At 43.7% G+C, this 25,585-nt stretch overlaps 1 protein-coding gene across 7 annotated transcripts in view; it reads right to left on the reverse strand.

The window, feature by feature from the left end:
- Positions 1 to 1,660: 1,660 nt before the first annotated feature.
- The window catches only part of RREB1 (ras responsive element binding protein 1), a 121,489-nt gene continuing 97,564 nt past the window's right edge, over positions 1,661 to 25,585 (reverse strand). For 6 of the 7 annotated variants that reach the window (XM_051612417.1, XM_051612418.1, XM_051612421.1 and 3 more), the window contains 4 exons: positions 24,899 to 25,088; positions 20,385 to 23,127; positions 5,533 to 6,279; positions 1,661 to 2,439 (listed from right to left, as the gene is read on the reverse strand). In XM_051612417.1, the coding sequence (XP_051468377.1) occupies positions 1,919 to 2,439; positions 5,533 to 6,279; positions 20,385 to 23,127; positions 24,899 to 25,088 (4,201 nt within the window). In that variant the 3' untranslated portion in view covers positions 1,661 to 1,918. The remainder of the gene's footprint in view (positions 2,440 to 5,532; positions 6,280 to 20,384; positions 23,128 to 24,898; positions 25,089 to 25,585) is intronic. The other variant, XM_051612423.1, reaches the window with a different exon arrangement.

The raw sequence follows: 25,585 nt of genomic DNA on the forward strand, positions 1-25,585 counted from the left end.
GATATAGATATATATAGTTATATATATTATATAATATAGGCTGGGTCTGAGGCCCACTTCCTCCATGTCTGGTGAGAGCAGGAAAAGCGATTTTGAGGGGAGGTGGGGAAGAAGGGAGGGAGGGAGGGTGACAGTGCGGGGCTGGGCTGGGGGGCTGCAGTGATGGAATAGCACAGTGAGGCTCCGGCAATGCTCTTATGGCTCTGTCTGTCCCAGAGGTTATGACTGAAGGACAATTAACAAACAACAATAACGACAACAACAACGAGGACAACAAAAACGCTGGGCACTCCTAAAAATGCACAGCTACAGTAGGATACATTTCTCTTAACCCCTTCAATATTGGTGGCCAGAGTGTCACCTGTTGCCGGCAACAGGAGCCATATGGAGAAATTCCAGCTGCCAGCATTAAAGGGGTTAAATTATTGATATGAAATTTAGACACACACCTCAAGTCTTCAAGCATCAACCCCAAAATCTCAGGAAGAATTTATTTTTCTTTTTAAATTTATTTTATTTATTTTTAACATGTCTTATATCCGTAGTTTCATTACCAGTAGTATTGTCTTGCTCTAGAACACGACAGTAGCAAGATGACGTTAAGGCTCGCATTTCTCTCCTGCTTGCTTTCAACTGGAAGACGGAATAACTTTGCTCGTGAAGCAAAACACGCTGCCACCGGCGTGACTGCAACAAGGTCAGTCTGGTACTCACAGTGCCTTTCTCACACACCTGGGGGGGCCTGACACGGCCCCCTTCCCACACGCTTCTTCCCCCAACACGCACGCACGCACACGCACGCACACAGGCACTCGCACCCCACAACGAGTGAGATGTTCCCCTCTACAGGTGTGATGATACCTCGCTGGCCTCCATTTGACTCTCTGGTCAGAGGAAGGGGTTCAATTTAAAGTACAGTAGAAGAGCTGCAACATAAGAAGAGGATCTGGTGAAAGCGTTAAGTCAAACCAGTTTGAGGGGGGATCCAGGCTGCGTTACACATCTGCGTGGGCAAATATTGCCCATTGGTTTCTGCTGACTGCAGAGACAAGCAAACTGATGGATTTATAAAATAATAATAATAATAAAATAATAATAAAATAATAATAAAATAACAATAATAATAATAATAATAATATACTGAAGCAAATCAAACATATATAACAGCGGGTGCATAATTTCCATAGGTTAGGTTGCTATGTAACTCTTCTCTGTCTACAGGCTCAGTCCACGATGGCCAGAAAAAACCCCTAAGATTTAGAAGACCGTTTCTAGCCCAGAAAAGTGGAAACAAGCGTGAGGTTGAAATTTGTTGTTTCCTGCTTTTGGCTTGAACCACTTTGAACACCTTCAACTGCCACGTTGTTCAGGGCCTGGAACAGGCTTAACGCTCCACCATGTGGCAAATGCAAGAATATCTACTAAGAAAAAAAGTAAATCAACATCTCATCTGCACTTCCTCTGACTATTTCATATGAAATTCACATAATTTTTCTTCCAGTTATTGGCTGTGGTATCCAAGGGCCTCCCACCCCACTGCCCCCATTTCCAGCTCAGAGAACAAACACAGCGACTATCACAGATATACAAGAACAAGCTCACGCACACCAATACAAAAGGTAACATTAATGCTTAAATGAAAAAGGTCCTCTCCAAATAATTCATTAAAATATTTAAAAAAAAATCATTTTTGAAAAAAAACTATGATACCAAAAGATCTAATAAAGTAGTAAGGCACTCAAATCAGTATATACTGTAGTCTCTTGCATTATTATACTGAAAGGCTTATGGCACCGCATCCAGTCTGCCATACTCTCCCCACAGCTGTGTACGTTGCTTTTCCAAAAACAAAGACTCCAGAAACCTTGCTCTGCTGGCTTCAGTTTGCATGCTGGAATGAGTCCAACCTCCTAGCAAGTCATTCAACCCCCAAGAGCTGAGGCGCACTGTCTGCAGAGGCAAGGATGTGATTCATGGGAGACTTTTTGTTGTGCATCTCCAGCAAGTCTTGAATGAAACCTGAGGGCCTCTCATGCTCGGAGCTACCCCGAGGTTCCTGGTCTTTTGCTGTCTGTTTCTGTGCACTCTTGGTGGGCTCCGCCAGGCAGGTGCCAGCTCCTCGCCCACACGGCCTCTCCTCTCTGCAGGGGGAGTCCTTGGCTGTGCCAGCCAGGGACTCTTTTCGGCTTCCCGTGAGGGATGTGTGGCTACCGATGGCCCCTGTGGAGTCACACTCGTTTTCGGAGACGGGGTTGGTGCCACTGTGGCTGGACTCATTTTCGCTGTCTTCTCCACACCTCGACTGGGTCTCCTCTTTGTCACTCTCCTTCCCGTGGTTTCGGGCATTTTTGACTTTCTGGTGTATGCGCTGGTGACGAACCAGGCTGTGTTTCAGAGTGAAGGTCCTTTCACAGGTTTGACACTTGTATGGTCTCTCACCTAGAAGAGAATTAAAATACAAAGTCAGCTGTAAGGTCCCAAAGGCACCTGCCTCTTGTTTCAAGCAGCATGACACACCCTACACTTTGGAAACACAGTATCTGTCTCAAACATGGACATTGCATTCACGCAGATTTTTTGCTTCTGTACTAGCCAACTAGCTGATGGCATGCAAGTAGGAATACAGATACATCCCTCAAGGCACAAATGAAAAACCGAAACTAATTGTCTTGAGATTTCTACAAGCTTGGTTGGGCCCTGCACTAAGGATAGAGGAAGACCATAAGCCCCAGGTGCTTGGTATCAGCCTGTCTAATTTAGTCAGCAACTTTTCTGGAAGAAGTTTGCAGTCATCCTCTGGAGTACAAAAGCCTTTGTGAAACCGGCCCACCATGAGGTCTCCCTGCTGCAGGTCAGCCCCTTATACACGTGGAGAGACAGGAAGAATGAGAATACTGTGCAGGTAACTGGTCAACAGTGCTTAAAAACTGAACCAAACAGCACATGAGAAAACATCTCCCTCTTGCTTAGATGCTGACAGATGGGCAAGCTTGAAATGCCAAGTTAATCACTGAAGGTGACAAGAAGGGAGTCAGGAATTAACCTTGCCACAAGAGCCCTTCCCCCTTGTGTGAAGCAGAAGAGAGTATCACCACATTTCAAAAGAAACATACAGAACAGCTAAAGGACCTAGACTTGTCAGGTATTTATGGGACATGGGAGGTGACATTTATGGGACACTACAGGTGAATAAAATTCACTGAGTGAAAAATGCCTGCCTTGGGACATTATTTACAGAGCTGCCAGTGTTCCTCAGCCCTTTGGTGCTTTAGGACAGGAGTAACATGTGAAAGACCCTGAAAAACCTCTTCACACTCATTCCAGAAATGCTGCTCAGAAAATTCTTCCTCTTATTTTGCCATCTTAAGCCACAGAGCAGCCACACGCTGTAACCAACACTCTGCTGTAGCCAACAGGTAGTCTGCTTCAATCTCAGAGCTGTTTTTTGCACCTGAAATGCTCAAATACTTTCTTAAGCACTAGCTTATCAGAAAACAAAGCAACCACAGCCCCACAGACAAAATTCCCCCAAAGTCCCAACCAAGCACAGTGCCCCCAGGTGCTGTCAGCCCTGAAAAATTGAAGGTCCCACCCTGATCACTTCATTCTTGGTTTCCAATTGTACCTATTGAAGATTTTTCGGTGAGGCAATTCCATCAAGACACTGTCTTGTGCCAAGGAGCACACAGAAGACACCTGCAACTAATTTCTCACTTGTAGTAACATCTGAGATCATTAAAAGCAATTATAAAGTTGAGGTGGGTGGCTAAAACATGCAAGTAGGTCCTGCTGTCCCTGGGAAGCCTGATGCTGCTTAAAATGTTTCTCTCTGGTGCCTCATTTGGGCATCTGCTATTGAGGGAGGGCACAGCTCCCAGGGAGCATTTTCAGCCGATAGCCTTTGTCCATCCAGCACTTGGCTGTGGCTGATGCAGCACAGTGGCTCACCGTTCACTTGGGCAGACAGCACCAAAGCACCCTGTAACTATTTGCTGGGAAGCATCTTGCACTGGGAGAACAGATTCCCAGCCTGATGGCCATCCAGCAGGCAGGCAGGCAGGGGTTTCTTGCACACTTCACCAGGTCCCAAACATTTCTCTTCTGAGTAAAAAAATTCCAAAACCTCCCAGTTATCTTTAAAAAATCCCACGCATTAAAACCAAAGTATAAACAAAATTACAACCTGACAGTATTTTGTCAATACAGCTGAACAAGTGGAGAAAGAGGAGGAAAGTAAACTCACAGTACTGAGGCAAAATCCTCAGTGGGGATAGGTGGTATTTACATTTATTAAATTTGAAGAGAGCCCTGTCCCAGGTTCCTATTCAATACCTATTCTATGTTAAAACATCCTTCAGTATCAAATAAGAGAAACAAATGGGAAAAAACATACTGACAAGGCCCACACAGCTTAACATGCAATGAAAACAATTAAAACATATGGTATGGGAATCTCCACAGGCATGTATCATTAGAGGGTAAAGCTCTGTACTTTAATTATTGGCATTTTCCCAAAGCTTCTGAATTCATGTAAAAATAGACACAAGAATGGGACCTATCCCTTGCTTCACTTGTGGCTCAATGCCAGAAGAAAATGGTCAGTTTTTCACTCAAAAGGTCAATATTTATTATTCAGAAGGGTAAAAAGTTTGGTTAAGGCACTTGTCTTTAGTGTAGTTTATTTAATATCAGGGTCAATTACAGCACAGATGTTTTGTTAATCACAAAGATCTTGTCTTCAGCAGAGAGCACCTTCAAAAGATAGACAATTTCAAACTGCACTGGTCTTCCCATGTCAGAGCAGCCTGCTGACAGGTAAAATGATTCAGTATTGGCTTCACCAATAAGGATGAATGATTAATTCACCTTTGAGCTGGCTTCATCTCCTTTGCATGGCACTGCTGCAAACTGTATTGCGCAAAGCAATCCCACCTATTTTAACTGCCAAGTCAAGTTACTGGACAAGGTGTTAGTATTCCACCTTCCCTGCCCAAGCCTGAATGAAGAGCAGGGTGCCCACCATAGCTTTGCCTTTTACTCAGGCAGCAGGTTAGGCAGAGCACCAGCACATTACCCATACCAGGCTTAGATAATCACTCAAAACCAGACTCTCTCTAAACTTCCAATCAGAGATGAAGTCTTATCATATACTGCCAGGTTTCCCCGGTGCTCGTCAAAATACTGGGAAGAGGTAGAGCCATGCACACATGACAAGAAGGGAGTCAGATGATGGACAGAACAATTGCCCAGGGATCTCCATACTTGCCCTCACCTCTAAACTCTGCAAGCAAGTGTGGGGAAAAACAGTTTGGGAACTAAAGATAAGGCAATGCTGACAATTCCTGCTCCCTCAATAGGCTTTGTATGCAGCATCGGCAACTGGGGCAGAGAACACACCCTGCAGATACCTGTAAGACTGAAGCAGTGTCTCCAAACTCCAGTGCCAGCAGCAATTGTGCACTTACAGAGCAGATGCCTCAGTCTGGTGGCAGACCTGCTCGCAATCTGTTCTGCCCTCAAGTCTCCTCTTACCTGTATGAGACCGCATATGTCGCGTCAGATCTTGCAGAGACCAGAAACGCTTGTTGCACACAGTACAGACTTTCTTTCTTTTGTCTGCTTTTGCAGTACTCTTAGCCCCATCAGTCTTTGGTTTTTTGTCATCACTGTTCTTCTCTGTGGACTTGCTCTCTGTGCCTTCCCCCTCAGAGATGCTTTCGCTCTCTTCATTCTCCTTTCCTGTTGCCTCACAGTCCACAGGAGACTCCACTACCTTCAAGTCCATCGGAGACTCTTCCTGCTCAAGACCAGAGTCCTGCATCGAGGGAGCTCCTGCATCATCCTGAATGCTTTTGCTTTCATCCTCACTGCTCCTTTCATCCTTTCTGTCCTCACGCGTGTGGGCCCTTTTGTGACGGCTAAGAGTGCCAGCAAACTTGAAGGTTTTGCCACAAATGTCACAGGCATGTTTCCTTTCAGTCTGAGAACAGCTGCCTGCACTCTGGTCACTCTCTGTCAGCTTGAAGTCCATTAATTTGCTGGCAAAATTGAGGTCAAGACTTTTGTTACTTACAGAATCTTCCTCAGGGCCCTCTTCATATCCATCTGCTTTTTCTTCAGCATCCTCTTCTGCCGGAGGGGAGTCAGCCTTTTGCTCCTCCTTGGGGCCACACTCACTCTCTGGTAGCTCTGTTATTTCCTCTGGCTGTTCCTTCTCGCTGGAGGTCAGGTCCAAGACTTCGTTTCCTGTAGCTAGCGTCTCTGCATCAGACTGGCTGTCTGCAAGCAAACAGAGAGAAACTTTCAGTGGGAGGCTCTCTCTTCATTCACAACTACACAGGCTGCCCACAGACCCACAAGCATTGCTTCTCATCAAGCGTCCCAACATCTGTTCCTCTTACCTGTGACCCAGGCCAGTAACTTACAGCTGAGAAGAGATCAAAACACCACAGAACCCAAATAATGAGATGATTAAAAATCTGTAACAAAATCCATTCTTTTCCAAAATACACTCACTTGCTTGGCAGCCTCTTGAAGTCACTTTTAATATAATCACTTTTATCACAAAATACTAAATGTTGAGACATCAAAGCAGAGCTGAAATCACTACTATTACAAAAACACTACACCAGAGACACATGGCTGTATTATTTAGAATATTTCATGTATGAAATCTGGATATAGATTGAAGTAATATACCACTACATATTAATCAAACTAACTTATAAACTAAAAGAATTAGGAAACACTCTTTAAAGAGAATGTAAAGGCCTCATGCAACCAACAGGTACAATTAAATGTTAAAGGTTAGCACAGACAATAACAGAGGTCAGTTAAAAATCTTGGGAAGCTGGGTATACATCATATAAGCAAAAGATGTAAGTTTGTCCACATATGGATCTTTTGACACAAACTCTTTGTTGCATTGATACCACCTGGAAACAAAAAGTGAAAGCCAAGATACAGTAACAAGCAGCATCCTTCATTGTTTCACAGTTCCCCCAATAAGAAGGCAAAACCCACCTAAGATGTCCACCTTAATGACCTCCCCTGCTTCTGTATTAGTTTGTAGCACTAACATTCCTGAAGACAAGATGGGTGGAGAAAAACCAAGCAGATAAGGAGAACAAAGGGCTGGAGATGTACCTTTTCCAAGCTCTACACAAATAGTGCACATTTAAATAGGAAATAAGCTGGACTGGACCAGGAAGCCAAAGATGACAATGATGCACACCATGTAACTGCATCCCCAGAGCCACTTTCCAGCAACCGCTCCAGGACACAAACTTAGCAAGGTGTGCTTTCTGAAAGTCAAAACTTTCCTTGTTTTAAGTCGTCCCCCCCTCACCCCCTTCTTGTAGAGAAGATGCAGCCAAGGGAGCAAACAACCTAACAAGCATTTCAACATTCATCTGCAAGCCTGAGAGCTGCTGAGTAACTATAGGGATTTTGAATCAACTCTAACCATCACATAAATAACGCACAAATCTGGGGTCAACTAGCACTGACCACATCTCCTTGCAGAACTTATAATATACGGCCATTAAACAAATGTCAAGGCTAAGCAACATTTGCTGTAATCGTGAACAATCCCTTAACAGAGCATAATCCTTGATATGCTTTTTTTTTTTTTTTTTTTTTTCCCTTGGGGGGCGGGGGGGGGGAAAGGGAGAGAAGTAATCCATCTAAGAAATAATCTCACCTTTTCATCAAAACAGATCTGTTTGCATAGACAGTGGATTACACAAAAGCCTTCCACAAAGTTCATTGCTCATCTAATTATCTGCCAATTAAAGCATGCAACCAAGCCACAATTTGTGTATAATGCTAGAGAATTTGAGGATGTGGGCATCTGAAAACAAAGGTCACCTACAAATACCCTATGAATATGCATTTGAATGCTGTGTTTTGACTCATTGCTTAAAAAAGAAAGCTATTATAAACAAAAAGAGGTTATTTCTATAAACCAAGCTGAGATGCGGACTCATAATAATTAAGGGGAAGCACTGCTCTGCAACACCAGAGAAATGGGAGCCAGGCACCTATGAGAAGCCAGGCCCACACGTGGTGCTCCTTGATGCAAGGCAGGTACCAGGTCTCACAGCTGATGGTGCAGGCAAGAGAGTGAGCCCATAAGCCAAATCCAGGCTGTATCTACACAGGAGACACTTTTAAAAGGGAATCATGGCTCATAGCCAGGCTCCTCTCTGACATCTTCTTCCATACACTACATTTGGGGGCAGGACGAGTGCATCTGGCTCTCACTGGCAGTGCCTCACCTTGGCCTGAGAGCAGGGATGAAGGTTTAATGGCAACCAATGTGATCTCCCACTGCTGCTGCAAGGGTCCTCATCCTTCCCTGCCCACACACTCCCACTCCAGCCCTTGCACACCCTGAACATTTGCACAACCCTGCAGTGACTGGGGCCTTTTTCACCAGAGCATGGGTTTTGGTTGGATAGTTCTTTGCTGACTAGATAGAGGACAGCAGATGCAGAATAAGCTGGTTTTTCAACATGAAATATCAGGAGCAAAGTGAATGAGGGAAATATATACCAGTACCACTCAACTTAGAGAAGACTAAACCCAAACCATTTTAAAACACTTAAATGTAAAAGCTGCAATTTTCACATTCAACATGTTGTGTATCTTGAATGAATACCCACTTTTCCCCTCTTTTTCCCTAACTTCTTTCTTGTTCTGCTTTCAATATTTCCAAATACGTATGTATTTTTTTTTCTTTCTTACAGTATACTCATCCTTTAATGAACCATATTCAAGAAAGCTCTATCTCCTTTTTCCCTCTCTTCTGTGCCCTGGACCCCTTCCCAGCTATTACGCTGTTTTGTGTGGCTGGTCCGTAATTACATTTTCCTGTTCACCAGAGATACACTCAAAGGGAAAGGTGGTCCCCAGGTAAGTGACACTGCCTTGCTAACACAGAGAAAAACATGAGGTCAACATCAAGAAAAATAAATGCTACATTTAAACAACATGCCTTTATGAAAGGCAGAGGCTACCTGAGACCACAGGAGCGTGGATGCACACAGGTGTCTCCTCTGAAGCTGGCCAGCGACTTCCAAGTGAACACATTCAAAACTCAGGCAGGGACATAGCCAGGAACGTGCTGAGGTGCTTATGTGCTTGGGTGAGTGCTCTTCCTCCTTACCTGCAGAAACCAGACCTGCCGTTTTCTTTGTCAGGGAGGAGTCTCACAGGACCCTTATGAAACTTCATGCATATCGTAAAGCGGCTGCTCCTGACTAGTCGAGCTGCTCTGTGGTTACCCCCAACCTGCACGGTTGGTTTTGCAGCTGGTGGAAAAGCAAAGCTGCTTTGCACAAACCCCAGCTGTTTGGGGATGGGTGAGAATCAGCCCCGCTCTGCTGTGGCCAAACTGGAAGAGCAGCAGGGGAGCTATGAAGGTGTGTGGGAAACATGAAGGCTGTGATGGCAGCCATGGTGGGTCCAGCATGGGGTTTCTCCTGCAGTGCAAGGGACAGCTGCAAGCGTTATCTTGCACGGGCAGCCGCTCCATCTGCACCAGCAGAGGTTGGGCTTGGCTTACACTACTGGTTCCTCCCTGCTTACAGAAACCCTTGCTGGCTGTACCACATCCAGCAGGCTTGTATTTTACACATGGAGGAGGAATCTGACTGAGCATTCCGATCTGAGCAAGCATCCCTCCAATAAGATTGAGCTCCACTCAAACAGGTAATTCCTGTTCCTATAATTTTTCTGATTTATGGTGCAGAGCAACCACATGCATCCAGGTAGAGAGGAAAGTAAGGTGTGTGGGAAAGGCCTGCTGCTTCTTTCACCCCTCTCCCATCTTTCAATTGCTAAGGTTGTAAAATGCTTTCCATCCTGTTTGTTATCCCATGGATATTTACATTTGGTAGTCAAGAGGACAAGACCAGAGAGAGGTCTGCTTGCCAAGGCTCCCACCCACCACCACTTCTGCGGCAAACGTGGGAGCAGAACACATTACCTTTTCATGAACAACCAGAGTTTGTCACTTCTATGAAGTGAGCATAAGAAGCTAGCATCTGATGATGTCAATTCTGACACCAGAGTCAAAGAAAATGGGCAAGGTAAGGGAGAGAGGGGAGAGAGAGGAGATGGACAGGTAGGTAAGGACGTACAGAGGAAGGCAACACGAAGCAACCACCAGTAGCTCAGCTGCTTCCCTGTCAGCTCCTGGGAAAAAACAAACTTCTCAGGAGATATATTCATAAGCAAAACCTCAAGGACTCCATCTGAGAATCCAAAAACTTTTCCACTTTCATGAAAGAAACCACTATATAGTTGTAGCCAAAATCATTTTTCCTTCAAACTGTGGAAAGAAAAGACTGTTTTCCTGAAGTCTGTTTACAATTCAAGTTGCAGTTTTCAATCAGCACGGTCAGAAGAGTCTGCTTAATCTTTTATGATGACAAGAAAGAAAGAGGAGCAAACTGCTCTCCTGCATACACAAACCAAATTGCACAAACCAAATTATCAAAATAGATACTGGATGTGGAAGGTTTCCCATAAAAGAGCAGATACAGATCAAGGTGGAGAGGTTACTGGTTAAAATCTGTTTTCCCATGGTTTTATTTTTTCCTGGAACTAAGGTAGCTCACAAAGTAGAGCTAGAGATGCTAAGGAGTTACTAGATAAAACAGGGTGTTGTAAGGGAAAGTATTTTGTGACTTTGAAGCACATGTTTATTACCAAACATTCCTGACAATCTGAGAGAAGTGTTAGAAAACCCATCACATAAATAATGCACAAAACTGGATCAGACAGAGCACTGGAAATGGATGTTGTACAATCAGTTGGCATTATAACTCAGACAAGCCTACGATTTACTGTTTTTGTTACATTAACTGAAATAACCCCAGCTAATCTCATCTCTTGTAATAGATGCAGCCACCACTAGGTGGTAGCAGTCTAGTGAATTTGGCATTTTTTTGGACCCACTCATACAATGCTGCTGCTATTTCCAACCGCAAACTGGAGAACATCTTTCCAACCTGCAGACTCAGCTTGTAAAAATCTGGGGGCTATCTTTGTCAATTTTAACTGTAAACACGCTAAACAGTAAAGCTTGACCACCTTTGTTACATCACATGCACACACACAAGTTAAATACTTAATTAGCCAACAGTGGAGGGAACTTTGGTCATATCTGCATGCCTTTTGAAATGAAAACATTTGAGATGGAAAAGGACTATTTACAGTAAATGGAATAAAATATATCAGGGGAAAAAGGAGAAAACCAATTCTGGAAACAAAAACTCTTTTTGTGTTTGACAGAGGTACAATCCCCCAGTACCTTAAAGGGAGCAGCAGAAGCCACAGATAACAAAGAGAAGTGTTCAGGACTAGGTCTGACTGTACTTTCTAAGTGGAAATCAGCACTGAAGGGAAGGGGGGGAAACCCCCACACTTTCAGGTTATGGTGAATTCCACTGTTTAGTAGAAAGGCAGTTTGATGTAGAGCTGACAGTATAATCAGCAAGTTACACACCGTGTCTTCCGTATCTTCCAAACAACTTCTTGCTTTACCCTGAGCTGCAGCTCTTGAGCAGCTGTTAAACTTTGCCTAACACTGAAAATACAGTTTAAAGCCCTTTGTCCTCTAGGAAATACCCACAAATGTAGTTCAGAGGTACAAACAGCTAGAACAGTTTGGAAAAACAAAAAGTCTCCCACTATATCCATGGCTCACATGATTTCTGGAGGGATCACACAGTGGCAGATATCTAGAGCAAAGATGAATTCTGCTAAACGCTAATCTGAAAATTCACTGTTGAGTATACTTACTTTGTCAATATTTGCCTAGTTAGCACAGAGCAGTTGCATTTGACCCTCTCACATTAGGAGCAAGCCTCTTTAAGAAAGGGATCTTTCCTTAGCAAAGTCTCTATTACGTAAGAGATAATCCCTTACCCCATTCCCATCCCACTTCTCTCCTCCATCAACTGTATTTTGTTGCAAGAAGGGAGCATTCAGAACGCCTTAAAGAGACAAAGGCAGGGCCGCTTTAACATGATGAAAGTGGGCGATTAATTAAGTTGCTCCACAATTTCATTGTACACCTCTCTGCCAGTACAGGTCTCCCCTGGTCTGACTGCTGCAAGCCAGGTGAGATGTCCTCAGTTTGCTCCAGGTGCTTTAATCAGACCATGCAGCAAGGACACACACAAGTTCCATTACTTACACAGCGTCCTCATCTCTGAATCCTACTCAAAACCATGATCCTGTTTTTTTGTTTCTGTTTCAAACACGACCAAAATAAACCCCCTATAAACTTGTTCCCAGTGACACTCTATTCAATTGTGCTTCCTGTCTTACACCTCATTTTAAAGCTTCACTTTGTTTATGGCTGACCAAACACCATCCAAGCATCTATCTTCATTCCCTTTCCTTCTGGCATACAGTGAAAGCTGAACAATTATTTACTTCCAAGTACAACTCTTGCACAGGCTCTTCATAAGACCCCCAAGCATGCTACTCACCCACCTTTTAAAACCAGCAAAAGAGAAATTACCCCACTTCCAACTAAGCCACAGTTTCAAATTGTTAATTTACTTCCACTGATTCTGAAATGCATTTTTCTTGGACAATGGAGGGAGACCACAAGTCCAAAGCTGTTGAATGATTCTGGACGATGATTAAACACCACTTGGCAAAGCCAGTTATAAACACTAAGCTGTGCTATAAAGCACACACAGTAACTATAACAGTATAGGATCTGGGCTCCTTCCTTGCTGTCTAAAGCTGCTATTTGAAGACACAAAGCATTTAACAGCAAAGCCAATTTCAACAGCATCTATCCCCAGCACCTCCCAAGAGATGCTGCCAACTCCACACCTCAGCTGCATCAATGTGCTCTTTTAGGGCCGTACAGCCAGCCAGATCCGGGAACTGATCTCATGGCTGCCAGTCCCTCCCCTTGCCCTTTTCATTTTTTTGGGCAGCTGGGTCAACTACAGCTGTGGGGATGAACAGTTGGGAACAGGTCGAGCCAGTACGGCCAAGAAGTGCTTTGTGTTATCCAACTGTGGCCCAAGGCTCTGTCTGCTGGGGGCAGGTCGAACCACTCTGACCAGCCAGGTGCCGGCTGCTAAGAACAACATCTATGTTCCATCAAAGTCCTACCCATCCTACGTGCCGTGCCAGTGCTCATCTGAGCAGCTTTAGAAATGCCTGCTTCCTCAACCCACCGATCAGCTGAGCTGTGCTAGGATCCCTCTGACTACAAATAAAGTTTTCAAGAGACTTAAGTAGCACATTTTAGTTTCATTCTGCTGCGGAAATCTGTCAGAGGTGAGCACTTTCAGAGCCCTTTCTGCAGACTTTTGTTCTGCGAGGGGATCATGTTATAACATGAGTCTTCCTCTCTCATGCTATAGCCATCTGTTGTCGGCATTGGCAGGATGAGCCCACGTGACACCCCAGATACTGTGCTACAGGCCTGTGAAGTTACAGGCTGTTAACATGGTAACAAGGCAACTTAGTCTCCTTCAGGATAGGCAAGATCAAATCACGTTGTAACATGTCCCTAGCATGGCAGATTTTAATGCCAGACTAGTACTGAGACCTGTATTACTACATTTGAATCACTGCGGGGCAACCTACCGTATTAAAAGAAGAAAGGATGAGAGAGGCTGGGAAGACAACAGACTTTCCTAAACAAACCGGAGTTTGGAAATGCAGGAGGAAAATCCTGTGCAATCTGATCAGCAGTAAACCTGAGGTTGAGAATAACAACTCATTTGTAATTTTAACTACCCTAACACACAGAGCCAACTTCTTGCTGCTTTTAGGTTTGTTACTTCGACAGCTCTCCCATGAAACCGACTGAAAGTGACAGAAAGTGACCCTGCCTCTCCTGGAGGTGTGAACACCTTACAGCAAGTGCTTCCTTGTGCAAACACTTTTTCGGCAAGGGATATGTACCACCATCTGCTGAGCTTCCTCCTTGCATCCATCCCATTTGGTCCACAGAGAAAAACCCTGATTGACTGTGCTCACCCTTCTTTTTGTGTCAGCTTATCCTTCCTGGCTAAATGCCACTTGTCTGCCTACAATAAAGCCTTGCATCATCTGACAATCAATTTCCTTTGTTGCTAAACTCTCAAAACAGAAGGGGCAATAAAAGGGCAGGCGAGTTTCAATGCAGATGAATTTAAGGTAAAACACCTCTGGAAAAAGAATCTGAGACTTGCCTATGCGGTGCTGAATGTGGTATTGGCAGGTACATTCAGGCAAGAGGTCTCGGAGGCATCGCTGACAGCTCTCCAGGATCACTGGCTTGGCCTGCAGCAGCAGCCAAACTAAAGCTAAGAATCACTCAGTACCATGAGCAAGGGTACTGAGAGCATGACCAAGGGTGCTCCTTTGCTGCTCTGTAAAGGCCTGGTGGGCCCTTGTTTTAGGTGATGTATGCACTGCTGGTCTCCATGCCACAGGAAGGAGACAGTTCTGTTGCAGATGGCACACGGCAAACCCGATCCAAGCCATGGGGCAGCTGCCTGCAAGGACACACCAGAAAAGCTCAGGCTTCTCATTTTGAAGGTGAGAAGAACATGTTATGATTGAGGTTTACAAATCATGAAGGAAGCTGAGAGGGTGCACACAGAACTGCCATTCACCAAGTTCTGCAATACAGGAAAAAAGGTGAGCTCTCTGAAGCTAGCAGAGGAACAGCTGAAAACAAATAGTTCCTTACAGAGGGGGTAATGAACTTCTGGAACTTGATGCCAGATGAGATTCGAGGCAGGCTGTATCAGCAGGTTCAGAAAGCAATTGGAGAGACTTGCAGTCAGCAGGTCCATAAACAGGTAGTAAAGGGAGGAGGCAGGTACGTCCCCTCTAACACACAACACTAATGCAGCAGTTGTGGATGATGATAGAGCAGTCGGAGGAACAGTCTGCAGGAAGTGGCCAGGCCCACATGCTCACCCTAAATAGCACATCCCACAGCTGCCATCAGAGACATGAGCACTTGCCTGTGTGCATCGCTGCTCTAACATGGCAGGGCACTTCTCATGTCCTTATGCTTCATTTGCAGCATCCAGGCTGACCAAATGCTACTTGGGCTTGCTGTTCTGAACAACCAGGAAAAAATGCATGTGCCAATGTGGGATCCAGCATCCTCTCCCTTAGACTAGGGGATAAGCACGTCACTCCTCAGGTAGCAGCTGGCAAATCCAGGTTTGTGCAAAGTTGGTTACATTCGGTAGAAAAAACAACAATGCATTTTTTACAGGGGAGGGGCTTCTGCTCTGACACAAGAAAAAAAGTATGTCTATCTGTCCTTCTAATGTGTAGTAAGAAACTTCCTTGCTGTTTGCTTTTTTTCCCTTTTTCCGCTTGGTGACCAACTACAACATCCTGCCTGCAAGCTCATCAACAGCAGGCTCTCTCCTGAGATCTCTATCACCTGTGTGAATTTGACACAAATGCCATCAAAGCTATGGGGCATCTTTCCATTGACTTCAGTGGAATAAAGCCCCGTATGTTGAATAAGAAACCAATTACTTCCCCACAGGAGAAACTTTTCATGTCTGTAATTCATTTAAATGACTAGAACAAGGGAAGGGACTGAGTGCAGAAGAGCTGAAAGTCAGAATCAAGTAGTGCAATGAGGAAAGCAGTCCTGCAAGACATGTTGGTGACAAAGAAAGAGATTGCAAGGATACTTACTTGTAAAAGGAGATCAGCTCTTGTCAGACCTTTCACCTCACACCCAAAACCACTGAACACACACAACACCCCCTCAGCCAGCAGCCTCTTTGATACAACATTGTGAGTATGTTTCTTACTTTAATCTTCTGCAAATTGGTTCTTTTCTAATTAACATCTCAAACCATATGAGGGATTCCCCACATCTCACAGACATCTCAGGTGCTTTTCTTTCTCTTAATTTCCTTTCAGTGTCAACACAATTTTTAGAAGCATCAAGGCACTGTTTTTCGTAGACTTTCAAGTCACCCTTTCTTTTTAGATGCCTGCTAAGTAAACCATACATTTCTGGTTACAAATACCACCACTTTCTGCACTTTTATTTGGCTTAATTCACAATGCAAATACAAAACAGAACTTCAAAGTTGAGCAGAAATCCTTGTGCCTCATGATAGCCCAATTCCTTTCCACATTTCTTTTCAAGCATGCAATGACAGGATTAGCTGGGGATTAATTACTTGAAACTCAACCTGCATCTCAGGTCACAATTTTCTCATATTTTCAGCCTTTAAAACTTCTGTCTCAACCAAGTATTTGTCATATAGACCAATACTTAGATAAGATATTCTTTGCATACAAATGACCTCAAAACACAAAGAAATACCCTTCTTATGTGCAAACTTCAATCGTCTCACAGTCCTATTTCCAAATGGAAATGACGATGCAGTCCTATTCCCAAACAGAAACAACACTGCTTTCCAAAACAGTCACCTTTGGAGGCACAAAAAAGATCATTCGAAAAAGCAGTATTTTCTATTTCCTGTATTGCCCCTTAAAGGCAACTGGTCTTCTGATAAAACACACTCACTGGAAGATAGCCTAAACAATCATTTTAAGTGCAATGTGATTTTATTTTTTTTTAACTTTTTCTGTAAAATGGTCATGGCCTGGATTAAAATACATCTGTGCCTACATGTTGACTCAGAGCTGACTGTAAAATTTGGTTAGCAGGACTAGTCTAGGCTGGACACTTCATGGAAGCCAGTCACCTGAAGGGAGTCTTTTTCAATAAAAAGGGTCATCCAAATAATCACAGCATGTAAGAAGATTATTCCTTAATTAAGATATCTCCTGACACTGTTGTCCTAGTGAAAACACATTATCACCATGGTAAGGACAAATGTTGCAAAGTAAAGATGTCTACGATTTCACTTTGACTTAAGGCACAAAAGGAAAGAATAAAAACTCCTCCAGACCTTTTTTAATGACTTGTGTCTTCCAATCAACAGGAAAAACTCAGGTTCAGAGGCTAGGTGTAACTGTATTCTATTTATTTATTCCTTTATTTTGTTTATAGATCTTTTCTTGTCCAGTTCATTCCTGTTATAGCAGCAACCAAAACCAAAAACAAAACACCTCTGCCATTAAATCTCGCTTTCTACAAAAAATAAACTTGGGCCAAATAAGATCTTGGCAGTTTCACTCTGAAAATACCCTAAAGTGATTCTTGCAAACAAATTTAGGTTATATATAACAAACCAACAGCCAAAAAAGGCCATTATTTTAAATTTATATCGAACCTAATCTGATGGACATGCCATCAAAAGAGCAAAACTAATGGCACCACCTGTAGGGCACATCTTACTTGCTGCTCTGAGAATGAAAAAAGTCAAGAGCAGGAGAGAACAGCAAAAAAGAAAGGCAAATGGAGTTGAACATAGGAGAGTAAATTAAACAATAAAGACAGCAAGAGAAAGAAAGTATTAAAAGCAAGAGTTCAAGCATGTTCAAACAAAACACAGGTACTGTGTCAAACACTGTATAAAACCAATGCCAAATTCCCAGTGCCTCACTTGTGAGCTCTGCATTAAAATACAAACCAGTGAGGAAGGTGTATGCTTCTTGAGGGAAATGCTTTTGAACTAAAAAACACACAGCGTTGTTGAGGCAAGAATAAGCAGGGCACTTTCACAAAAGGTAAACATGATCTTGACACTGCACAGGAGGAGTCCTCCATGTCAAAATTTTATTGAACATGAAAGACACACTTGCAAAAATATTTTTGTCTGAATAAACACAGTACTTTAAAACTCGTAACACAGTGATACTTAAATGCTCAAAATTATACACCTTTTCCCCAAACAGGCTCACTCATTATTAGTTTAAGCCACTCACACAAATTACTCCAATAACAATTTCCCTACAAAAGGATGGAGAAGAGCTAGTTGCCACTTTTTAGTTCAAAAAAACTGCGTTGTTTTTTTTTTTTTCTTTATAGCAGGGTACTACAGAAATCTGGGAACACGGACCAGCTTGCCTGCAGTGATTCCGTACGGAGCAGATACCCAACACATGCAGTTTAGAAGCAGATCACCAGGCCTCTCATCTATCTCACCCTCATCAGCCTCTTGGCCTCTTCTCTTCCTTGGTCAGGGAGCAGGTATCAAGCGCAGACAATAATGTCCCCCTTTTCTCTTTATAGTATGATTAGTGAATAGAATTTTTTCTTAAGTTCTTTTAAAAACAGAACTATCTGACAAGTCACTGCTCGTGCAATAGGTGGGGACAGAAATGGTGCATTGTACTACAACACTGTAGATTTCTCCATCAGAAAGCCAACTCGCCCACCCAGAACACAAACCCAACAAACGACTCTATCTATCATGCAGCTGCCAAACTCCTCCTATGCCACCAGCACCTGACACACACCACAAAAACGCAAAGCTTACTCCACCTGAATGCATCCTAGCACTTGCTTTGGCATCACCTCCCAGGCCTAAATCTCTACCTTCCCAGCTTACCTTTCCCTCTAGTAGGCTTCATCTACATTGCTACCACAGGGGAACTGCTGCAAACTCCCAGTTTAGAAACAGAGCACTGGTGTCACCTGAAAGGAGATGCCCCAAGGCCAGTCAAAGCTTACCGTGGGGCAGGCCTCCAGCAAGAAGTCTCCCTCAACACTGTTATGATGATGATCAGAGAAGAGCTCAGTACTATCACTGCCAGAGCATACTAACCAGAATCTGATTATTGCCACTGCCTTACAGTATCACAAAAAATCTTGTGTCTGCAGTGAGAATCCAGCCCTACTACAGCCACAGTGGTTTGTCTTCCTTGTGAGGATTACAGCACGGGCTTTCTGAAAGGACCGTGTGTCTCCTTCCAAGCCTGGTGGTGGTAGGGGAGACAAGTTTTACCAGTATAACTCATGGCCGAGTGCATTTTTCTCTCTTCATTAAGGATTTACACCAGTGCTGCTACCTTGGAAGTCTGCCATCAATAAGCAGGTCAAACCCCTTAGTCTGGGAAAAGCCTCTCTATTGTTTTATGTCTCATGAACAGTTCTTCAGTAACTATATATTGTTTTTGGAGAGCAGGGTGTTAGAAAACAATTGATATGAATAAAGAACTCTCCTTCACCATTGAAAGTAAACTGTATGCCTAATAAGATGAAATAACTTGTTCTCTGTGGGCCAGAAAACAATAGCCTCACTGTTGCACCGATACCTTGCAAGTTATGTCCTCATGTCACCCAAAGCAAATTGCAATAGGGACTGCTCCACAGCTCAGAGTCCCTCTAAACCTCTTAGCTAACCTCTTTTACCTCTTTGGGTTTCCTTCTTTAGCAAAGACATGAATTAGTTGCTTCATAAGAACTCAATTCCATCAAAAAATGTTAAGTTATTGCTTACAAGCCTGTACTTAATTTCCTGAAGTTTCTTACAAATATCATTAACTATCACTCTTCAAACCAGAACTTGAGACTGTACAATGAAGAAAATAATATCAACAACTGTGACTGACTTAAAAGGGAGCAACAGCAAGTAAAGCTTTGTCCTCTCTCTCTCTCTCTGAGCAGGATGAGAATCTACTAATTACTTTATTACAGTGTGGGTGGAAAAAGGAGTGAACTTCAAATCTGCACTGCATTCAATGCAGTATTTCCTTTATAACCAAGAAAAAAAATAATCCCAAATCTAGAATAAATCTCCCTTCCCAATTCCTCCTTTTGTTTACATCAAATCTGAGGTTACTTAAACAGTAGCACAGTATTAAAGATTCCATACCCATTTCCACACCTTAGGGCATAAGCCCACCTTTAGTTGTCTAGAAAGAAGAAACATTTCCTAGAGGCAAGCTACTACGTAATGCTCAGGATGATGTTTCTCACATCCTCCCTTCTTTGATCTGTTGAATAAAAGGCACCGCAGGAGGAAAAAAAACGCTAAATGCTATATTATTTTATCTTCCTGCTGCAACTCTAGTTATTTGCTCTCATATTTATGGATCTTTTTATCATTACTGATGCAGACAAACAGCCACCAGAAGCAGCCAAACAAACCACGTAAGGCATGATGAAATACTCAACATGCACATTCACCTTCAAGATAAGTCAATAATAACAGAACACCTAAAACCAAAGTCTTTTCCCAGGTAAGCTAAGTCATGCCACCAAAGTCAAATGGGTTTTAGCAATTCAATTTTCCCCCAAAGCACAGATACTCCGAAGCACAGAGACTATTCCGTTACTGAAAAATTTACCACCACCACAACAAACAGCAATGGCTAGGGATTTGCAAAGTAATGAAGAATAACATTCAGACATCAGAGAGAAAACAAGGAATCAAGATTACTCCGTGGTGAGGCCCTTCCATGAGGAAGATCCTCAGGGGCTACAATCCACTGTCAGCACAAGGCGTTCTTACCTGCGTGAGTGAGCATGTGCCGCTGCAGAGAATTTGCCCATGGAAAGACTTGAGGACAGTAAGGACAGGGGATATTTTGCAGGCAGTCTGAGTAAGTGTTCCTCTTCCCTCTCAGCAGCTTATCTTCAGCAGTTTCCTTCTCATCCTCACTTGTTCCATTTCTGCCACTTTCTTCCTTAAAACTGTCAGTGGACTGCAGAAACGGGCTAAATTTATTAGTGTCTGTGGTAGCCAGCATCTTCTCTATGCTGGCAAACTCCCCACTTGACTCCAGATCCACACCACTGCTAAGCTTAGGCTTATTTTTCGTTCCTTTCTTTCTACCTCTTTTCTTAGTCAACCCAGCATCGGCAACAGGAGACTGTTCTGGATCGCACGCCTGATTAAGGTCACTGGGCAGGCTAGAGTCTCTCTGAACAGCAGTCACGATTGTCACTTTTGCTTTGGCATTCCCTGATTTGTCACACACAGTGGAGCTGCTCACTGCCTTAGGACTGGTGTCTGAAGCCTCCGTTTTCAGCAAAGCGGGAGCAGAAGACACAGATGAAATTATCTGTGCAATGGAAGCCAATGGTGGCAGCTCTTTAGTTACTGGAGGCTTTGGCAAGAGAGGTGGTGGTGGTGGTTTAGGCCTCAAGGGTCTCAGCAAGGCAGAATTGCCAAGGAGAGTTGGGGAAATGATTGGGACAGTCAAATGCAATGAACCTTTCAGTGGCTGGGGATGTCTGACAGCCCGGTTTTTCTCTGAGTTTCCATTGGCACCAAAAACCAGTGGACACTGCAGACAGTTATAGGCTTTATCGCTGTTCCCAGAAGCAGCCAGCTCTTGATTCCTGGCTTCACATGGGTCATCATCTTTATCTTTCTTCAGGACTTTGGGGATGGACAGGTCAATGGGCTCCATGGAACAGTCGTAGAGGGACAGGGGAGAAGAGCCAAACAGGTTCTCCTGCTTCACTTGCACAGCACTCAGGTTTTTGTTCTTCTGAGAGAAATCCAATGGCTCATCAAAATCCATCGGGAAGTTGCCTGTAGGTTCAAGTTTGATGGGAACGTGAGATGACGTCCCAAGCAAGAAGCCATTCTGTGGCTCCAGGAAAGGCGTCATGGACTTGTGGTCCATATAAGTGCTGTCTTCCAATAAAGGAGGGTCTGTCTGACTTTCCTGGGCACTGCAGTCCACCGCTAAGATGTAATTCTCAATTTCCCTTTCTTGTACATGCAAGTGCTGCTTCAGGATATGGTGGATGCAGTTTCTCTTGGCTGAAAAGGCTGTGCCACACTCCTTGCACTCAAAAGGCTTCTTCTTCTGGCAGCCACTGTGCGTCCTCATGTGAATGCGGAGGGCCCGGTAATGCTTCAGGTCCTCGCCACACAGCTTGCACACTGTGTCTGGGGAGCAGAAGGCATCCACCATCTCGGCAGCATTGCTGGTGACATATTCAATGTTCTTCTCTATATCCTTCCTGGTCACTTTGAGGTGCTTCTTTCGCAGGTGTCTCTCGCAATTGGCTTTCACTGTGAAGGGGTAGTGGCAGATTTTACAGATGTAAGGCCTCTCCCCACTGTGTGTCCGCAGATGCCGGATCAGCGCTGCCTTGTCGGCTGCGATGTAGTCACAGATATTGCATTGGTATGGAGAAATACCCAAGTGAGAACGGATGTGGGCTCTCAGGACACCAGAGAAGGCAAACACCTGGTCACAGAAACGGCAGGGGTACAAAACCTTCCTCATGGCTGGGGCTTTCTTGTTCGCTGCCCCTGCCATGATAGCTTTGAGGTCCCCTTCTGTCACCTCTTGCTTGATCTTTGCTTCCATGCTCAGAGGCAGGAGCGCTTCGATGATGCTGTCCTGCTCCAGTTGTGTCTTCATCTCGTGCTGAGTTAAAGGCTCTATTTTGGGTTGGAGGAGCAACTGCGAAGAAGGACTCGATTTGGCTCCTGGCTGGGGTAGGTGACAGTTGGAAGAGGCCTCCACCGAGTTTTTGATCAGCCTTAGAGGGGGAGGTGGGAGGCTTGGGCTGATGCAGCCAGGGGAGGCTTGCTGGGCACTGATAAGAGGAGGAGGTGTAGAGGTTGCAACGACTGTTCGGGGCGTTACTAAAGGCTTTGGCTTCAGTGGTGGCATATGCTTGAAAATGGACTGCACAGGGACAGAAGGTGCCTTAGAAAGCGGAGGAAGACTGATTTGAGGAGGAGCGGAAGAAGCCATCTTCAAGATCTGCTGAATGTCTGCCAGCTCAATGGCAGACTCATTGGAGATGGGTTTTACCACAATACTACTGTCAGGCTGGATGATAAAACCCTTCTGGAAAGGCTGCAGCGAGAGGAGCTTTATGTTTTCCTTTGTAGGGGGAAGAACTGAAAAGGACCCTCCCATTGAGGCAGCTTCCAGAGGAGAGAGGCTGAGCAGACCAGTGCTGCTGGGTTCCTGAGGTAGGTTACTCTTCAGTGCTCTAAGCCGCATTTCTTGGACCTCATCTTGTGTATTGTCCTCCTGCTTGAAGGGCTTGATGTCTTTGGTGTACTGCAGGCCCAAGGAAGCCATGAAGGCTTTCTGGTCTGGGTTCTCACTGGGTGGGGTCGTGGACTGTGGCTTGTGCTTGTCTTTTCCCTGATCCACCACATGAGTTTCTGTGTGCAGTTTGAGCGCTGAAAGCATGGGGAATGCCTTGTTACACGTCTCACAAATAAATCGATGGAAGTCACTGATGCACCTTCGCAAATTTGTTTCACACCAGACCTGTAAGATGTGCAGAAATATTCAGAGTAAACCTCTCAAACTGGAAAGGCATTGCATGTTGCTGCAGAACAAAACCAGCTCACTCTCTCTTCTACTGCCCAAGTTAAGAAGTTTGAAGCAGCACCACCTGCCTGGCATGGAGATATTCCTGCTCCACAGCCTTTAGTCACCTAGGTGGTGTATCTCAATTAGGGGTTGATCCTCCAAAAGTTCCCTTCTATAAAGGCAAACTCCTGCAGAGGGCTAGTAAGACTCTCAAATACTGTTCCGTCCTGAACTTCCCTTCCAGGAACCTCTCTCACTTCACTGACAGGACAGGAGCCTCAGTAGACTATACAGCAAACTTCAGTAAGCTGGGCAGCAAGACTACCTTGTTTAGCCTTTTTACTACAAAGAAACTAGGAGAGGAGGAAAAAAAGTGGCATCCAAGAAGGCAAAACAACATAAAACAATGAAAGTAATATCCCCCCAAAAGCAAATCAATGAAATGTAGAGCCCAAATTGGAAATGCTTTTGGTTACTAAGTCTGATTACATTTATTCTCCCAAGAAAAATACTAACCTCACAAACGGATTTTATACCTGTTCCTGAAAATGATCATGAATCCAAATGCTCTATTTAAATGCTACCCAGATAGCTCACATGTTGCAAAGGTTCCCCATCAGAAGACAGCACAAGTGATAATTAAGTAGAGATCTGGCAAGATCTTTATATACACACTTTGTTCAGGTATTTCATATGTCTTGCCTCACAGTGCAAGCAAAATTATTACAAAAGGGAAGTCCCAACATTTAAATCCCTTAATAAATTTAAATACCTGCCATTAATTACAAAATAAATAAAACCAAATTATTTTAAAAGTTTTCTCTTCTTGTTTTGTAACTTTAACACTAAAACTCTACTGGAGTTACAGAATGACCTACATGCTCTCCTGGACCAGCAGTAAATGTAAGGTCTACCACCTTTTAGATAGAAGAGCTGAAAATAAATGCTTTAATCCAAGGAAAATAAAAAAATTCAGATACTGAGTCCTGATGGATTGTGCTGTTGATTTCCTTTTTTTTTTTTTTAAATAGATAAGCAGCTTTATCCAGACCTAAACCAACTAAGGTAGGTAAGGTTTAACAGAGGGAGAAATAATACCATTCAGTAGAAAGGTTTATGGCTCTCAGAAAAATATTTACAGACTACCTCTCTGCCTCTCTCCAGTCAGTTACCCACAAAGGTGCAAAATCTTCAGAAGACACATAGGAACATAATAGAAAGGTATTTGAGAGTATTTTGTGAAGAAGTCACTGAAGATGTCACCATCTAGTAAGTAAGGTGACTTCCCAAAGTTTTTCCTGACAAAATCTTTCACACCACAACTGCATCCTTATTACAGTAAATTAAAATAAATAATGCCTTCTTTACCATGACTCCTCCCTATTGACTTTAGATGTGGGATGGTTTGGGGAAGGAGCAAACTAATGGGAAGACTGGAAGGGGCAAGGATCTAATACCAATCAAGTTTTCCTTTAAAATACTTTATAGACCTTTACACTAGTAGCTATCCACTGGAATACTGAAAAAAACCCAAACCCCAACCAAATATACTTTAGATGAAAAAAGGAAAAGGAAAGACAGGAAGTGTTTAAAGCCTAAACAGTGGTAAAGTGCTCTCCACAAAACATTCCATACCCAACTGTTGCCTCATAGAGGATGAGTCTTTAAATGAATTCAGAATGCACTTCATGAGTTTGTACTTTAAGCTATGAAGAACAGAGGGTACCTGAGAAATGCGGGGGAACTTCCTACAGGAGAAGTCTGTGAATCCCAAGTCATGGAAGCCTGCTGGAATTGAGGGATTGTTCTGAATGAAAGGCTTTCCCATGGGATCTCTGGGAAGCTGCTTGTGGATAACTGCATTATGGCGCAGTAAGCCCCGATGAGTACGAAAGGTAATACAACAAATGTCACACCTGGAAAGGAAAGGAATAAAATCAAAATGACTTAATGATTGCTGCAAGCTTAAGAGCTACATTCTTCTCGCATTAGGGCAGCCTTCTTTCTCTTGCCCCATGATACCAAGAACCTGCTAAACACAAAACAAAGTGAGAACATGTCAAAAAACACGTTAACACAGAAAGGCCATTTCAATCAAAGTCACTTTCTACCATTTTCTGGCTATTAAGTTCACTGGAAGTTCAAATAGTATAGTGCATAAGAACTGAGCATCCCATGTGGGCAGATGGTGAAGTAGCAGCTGAACCACAGCCTTCTGACAACATTCCCATAGACATAAAGTATTTCAACGGCTTTACATCAGTTAATTTTTACTGAAAAGTACTATTAAAAGACATTTTCAAAAAACCAGTGACAAGGAGAGGCTAAAACAGACCTAAGCAGCAAGCAGCTGCAAATGTATAAATAGCACCTTCTAAACTACTGTTTAAAATGTACTACTGCACACCACTCA

Source organism: Apus apus, chromosome 2 (genome assembly GCF_020740795.1).
Source record: "Apus apus isolate bApuApu2 chromosome 2, bApuApu2.pri.cur, whole genome shotgun sequence".
In the NCBI taxonomy this organism is placed as follows: domain Eukaryota; kingdom Metazoa; phylum Chordata; class Aves; order Apodiformes; family Apodidae; genus Apus; species Apus apus.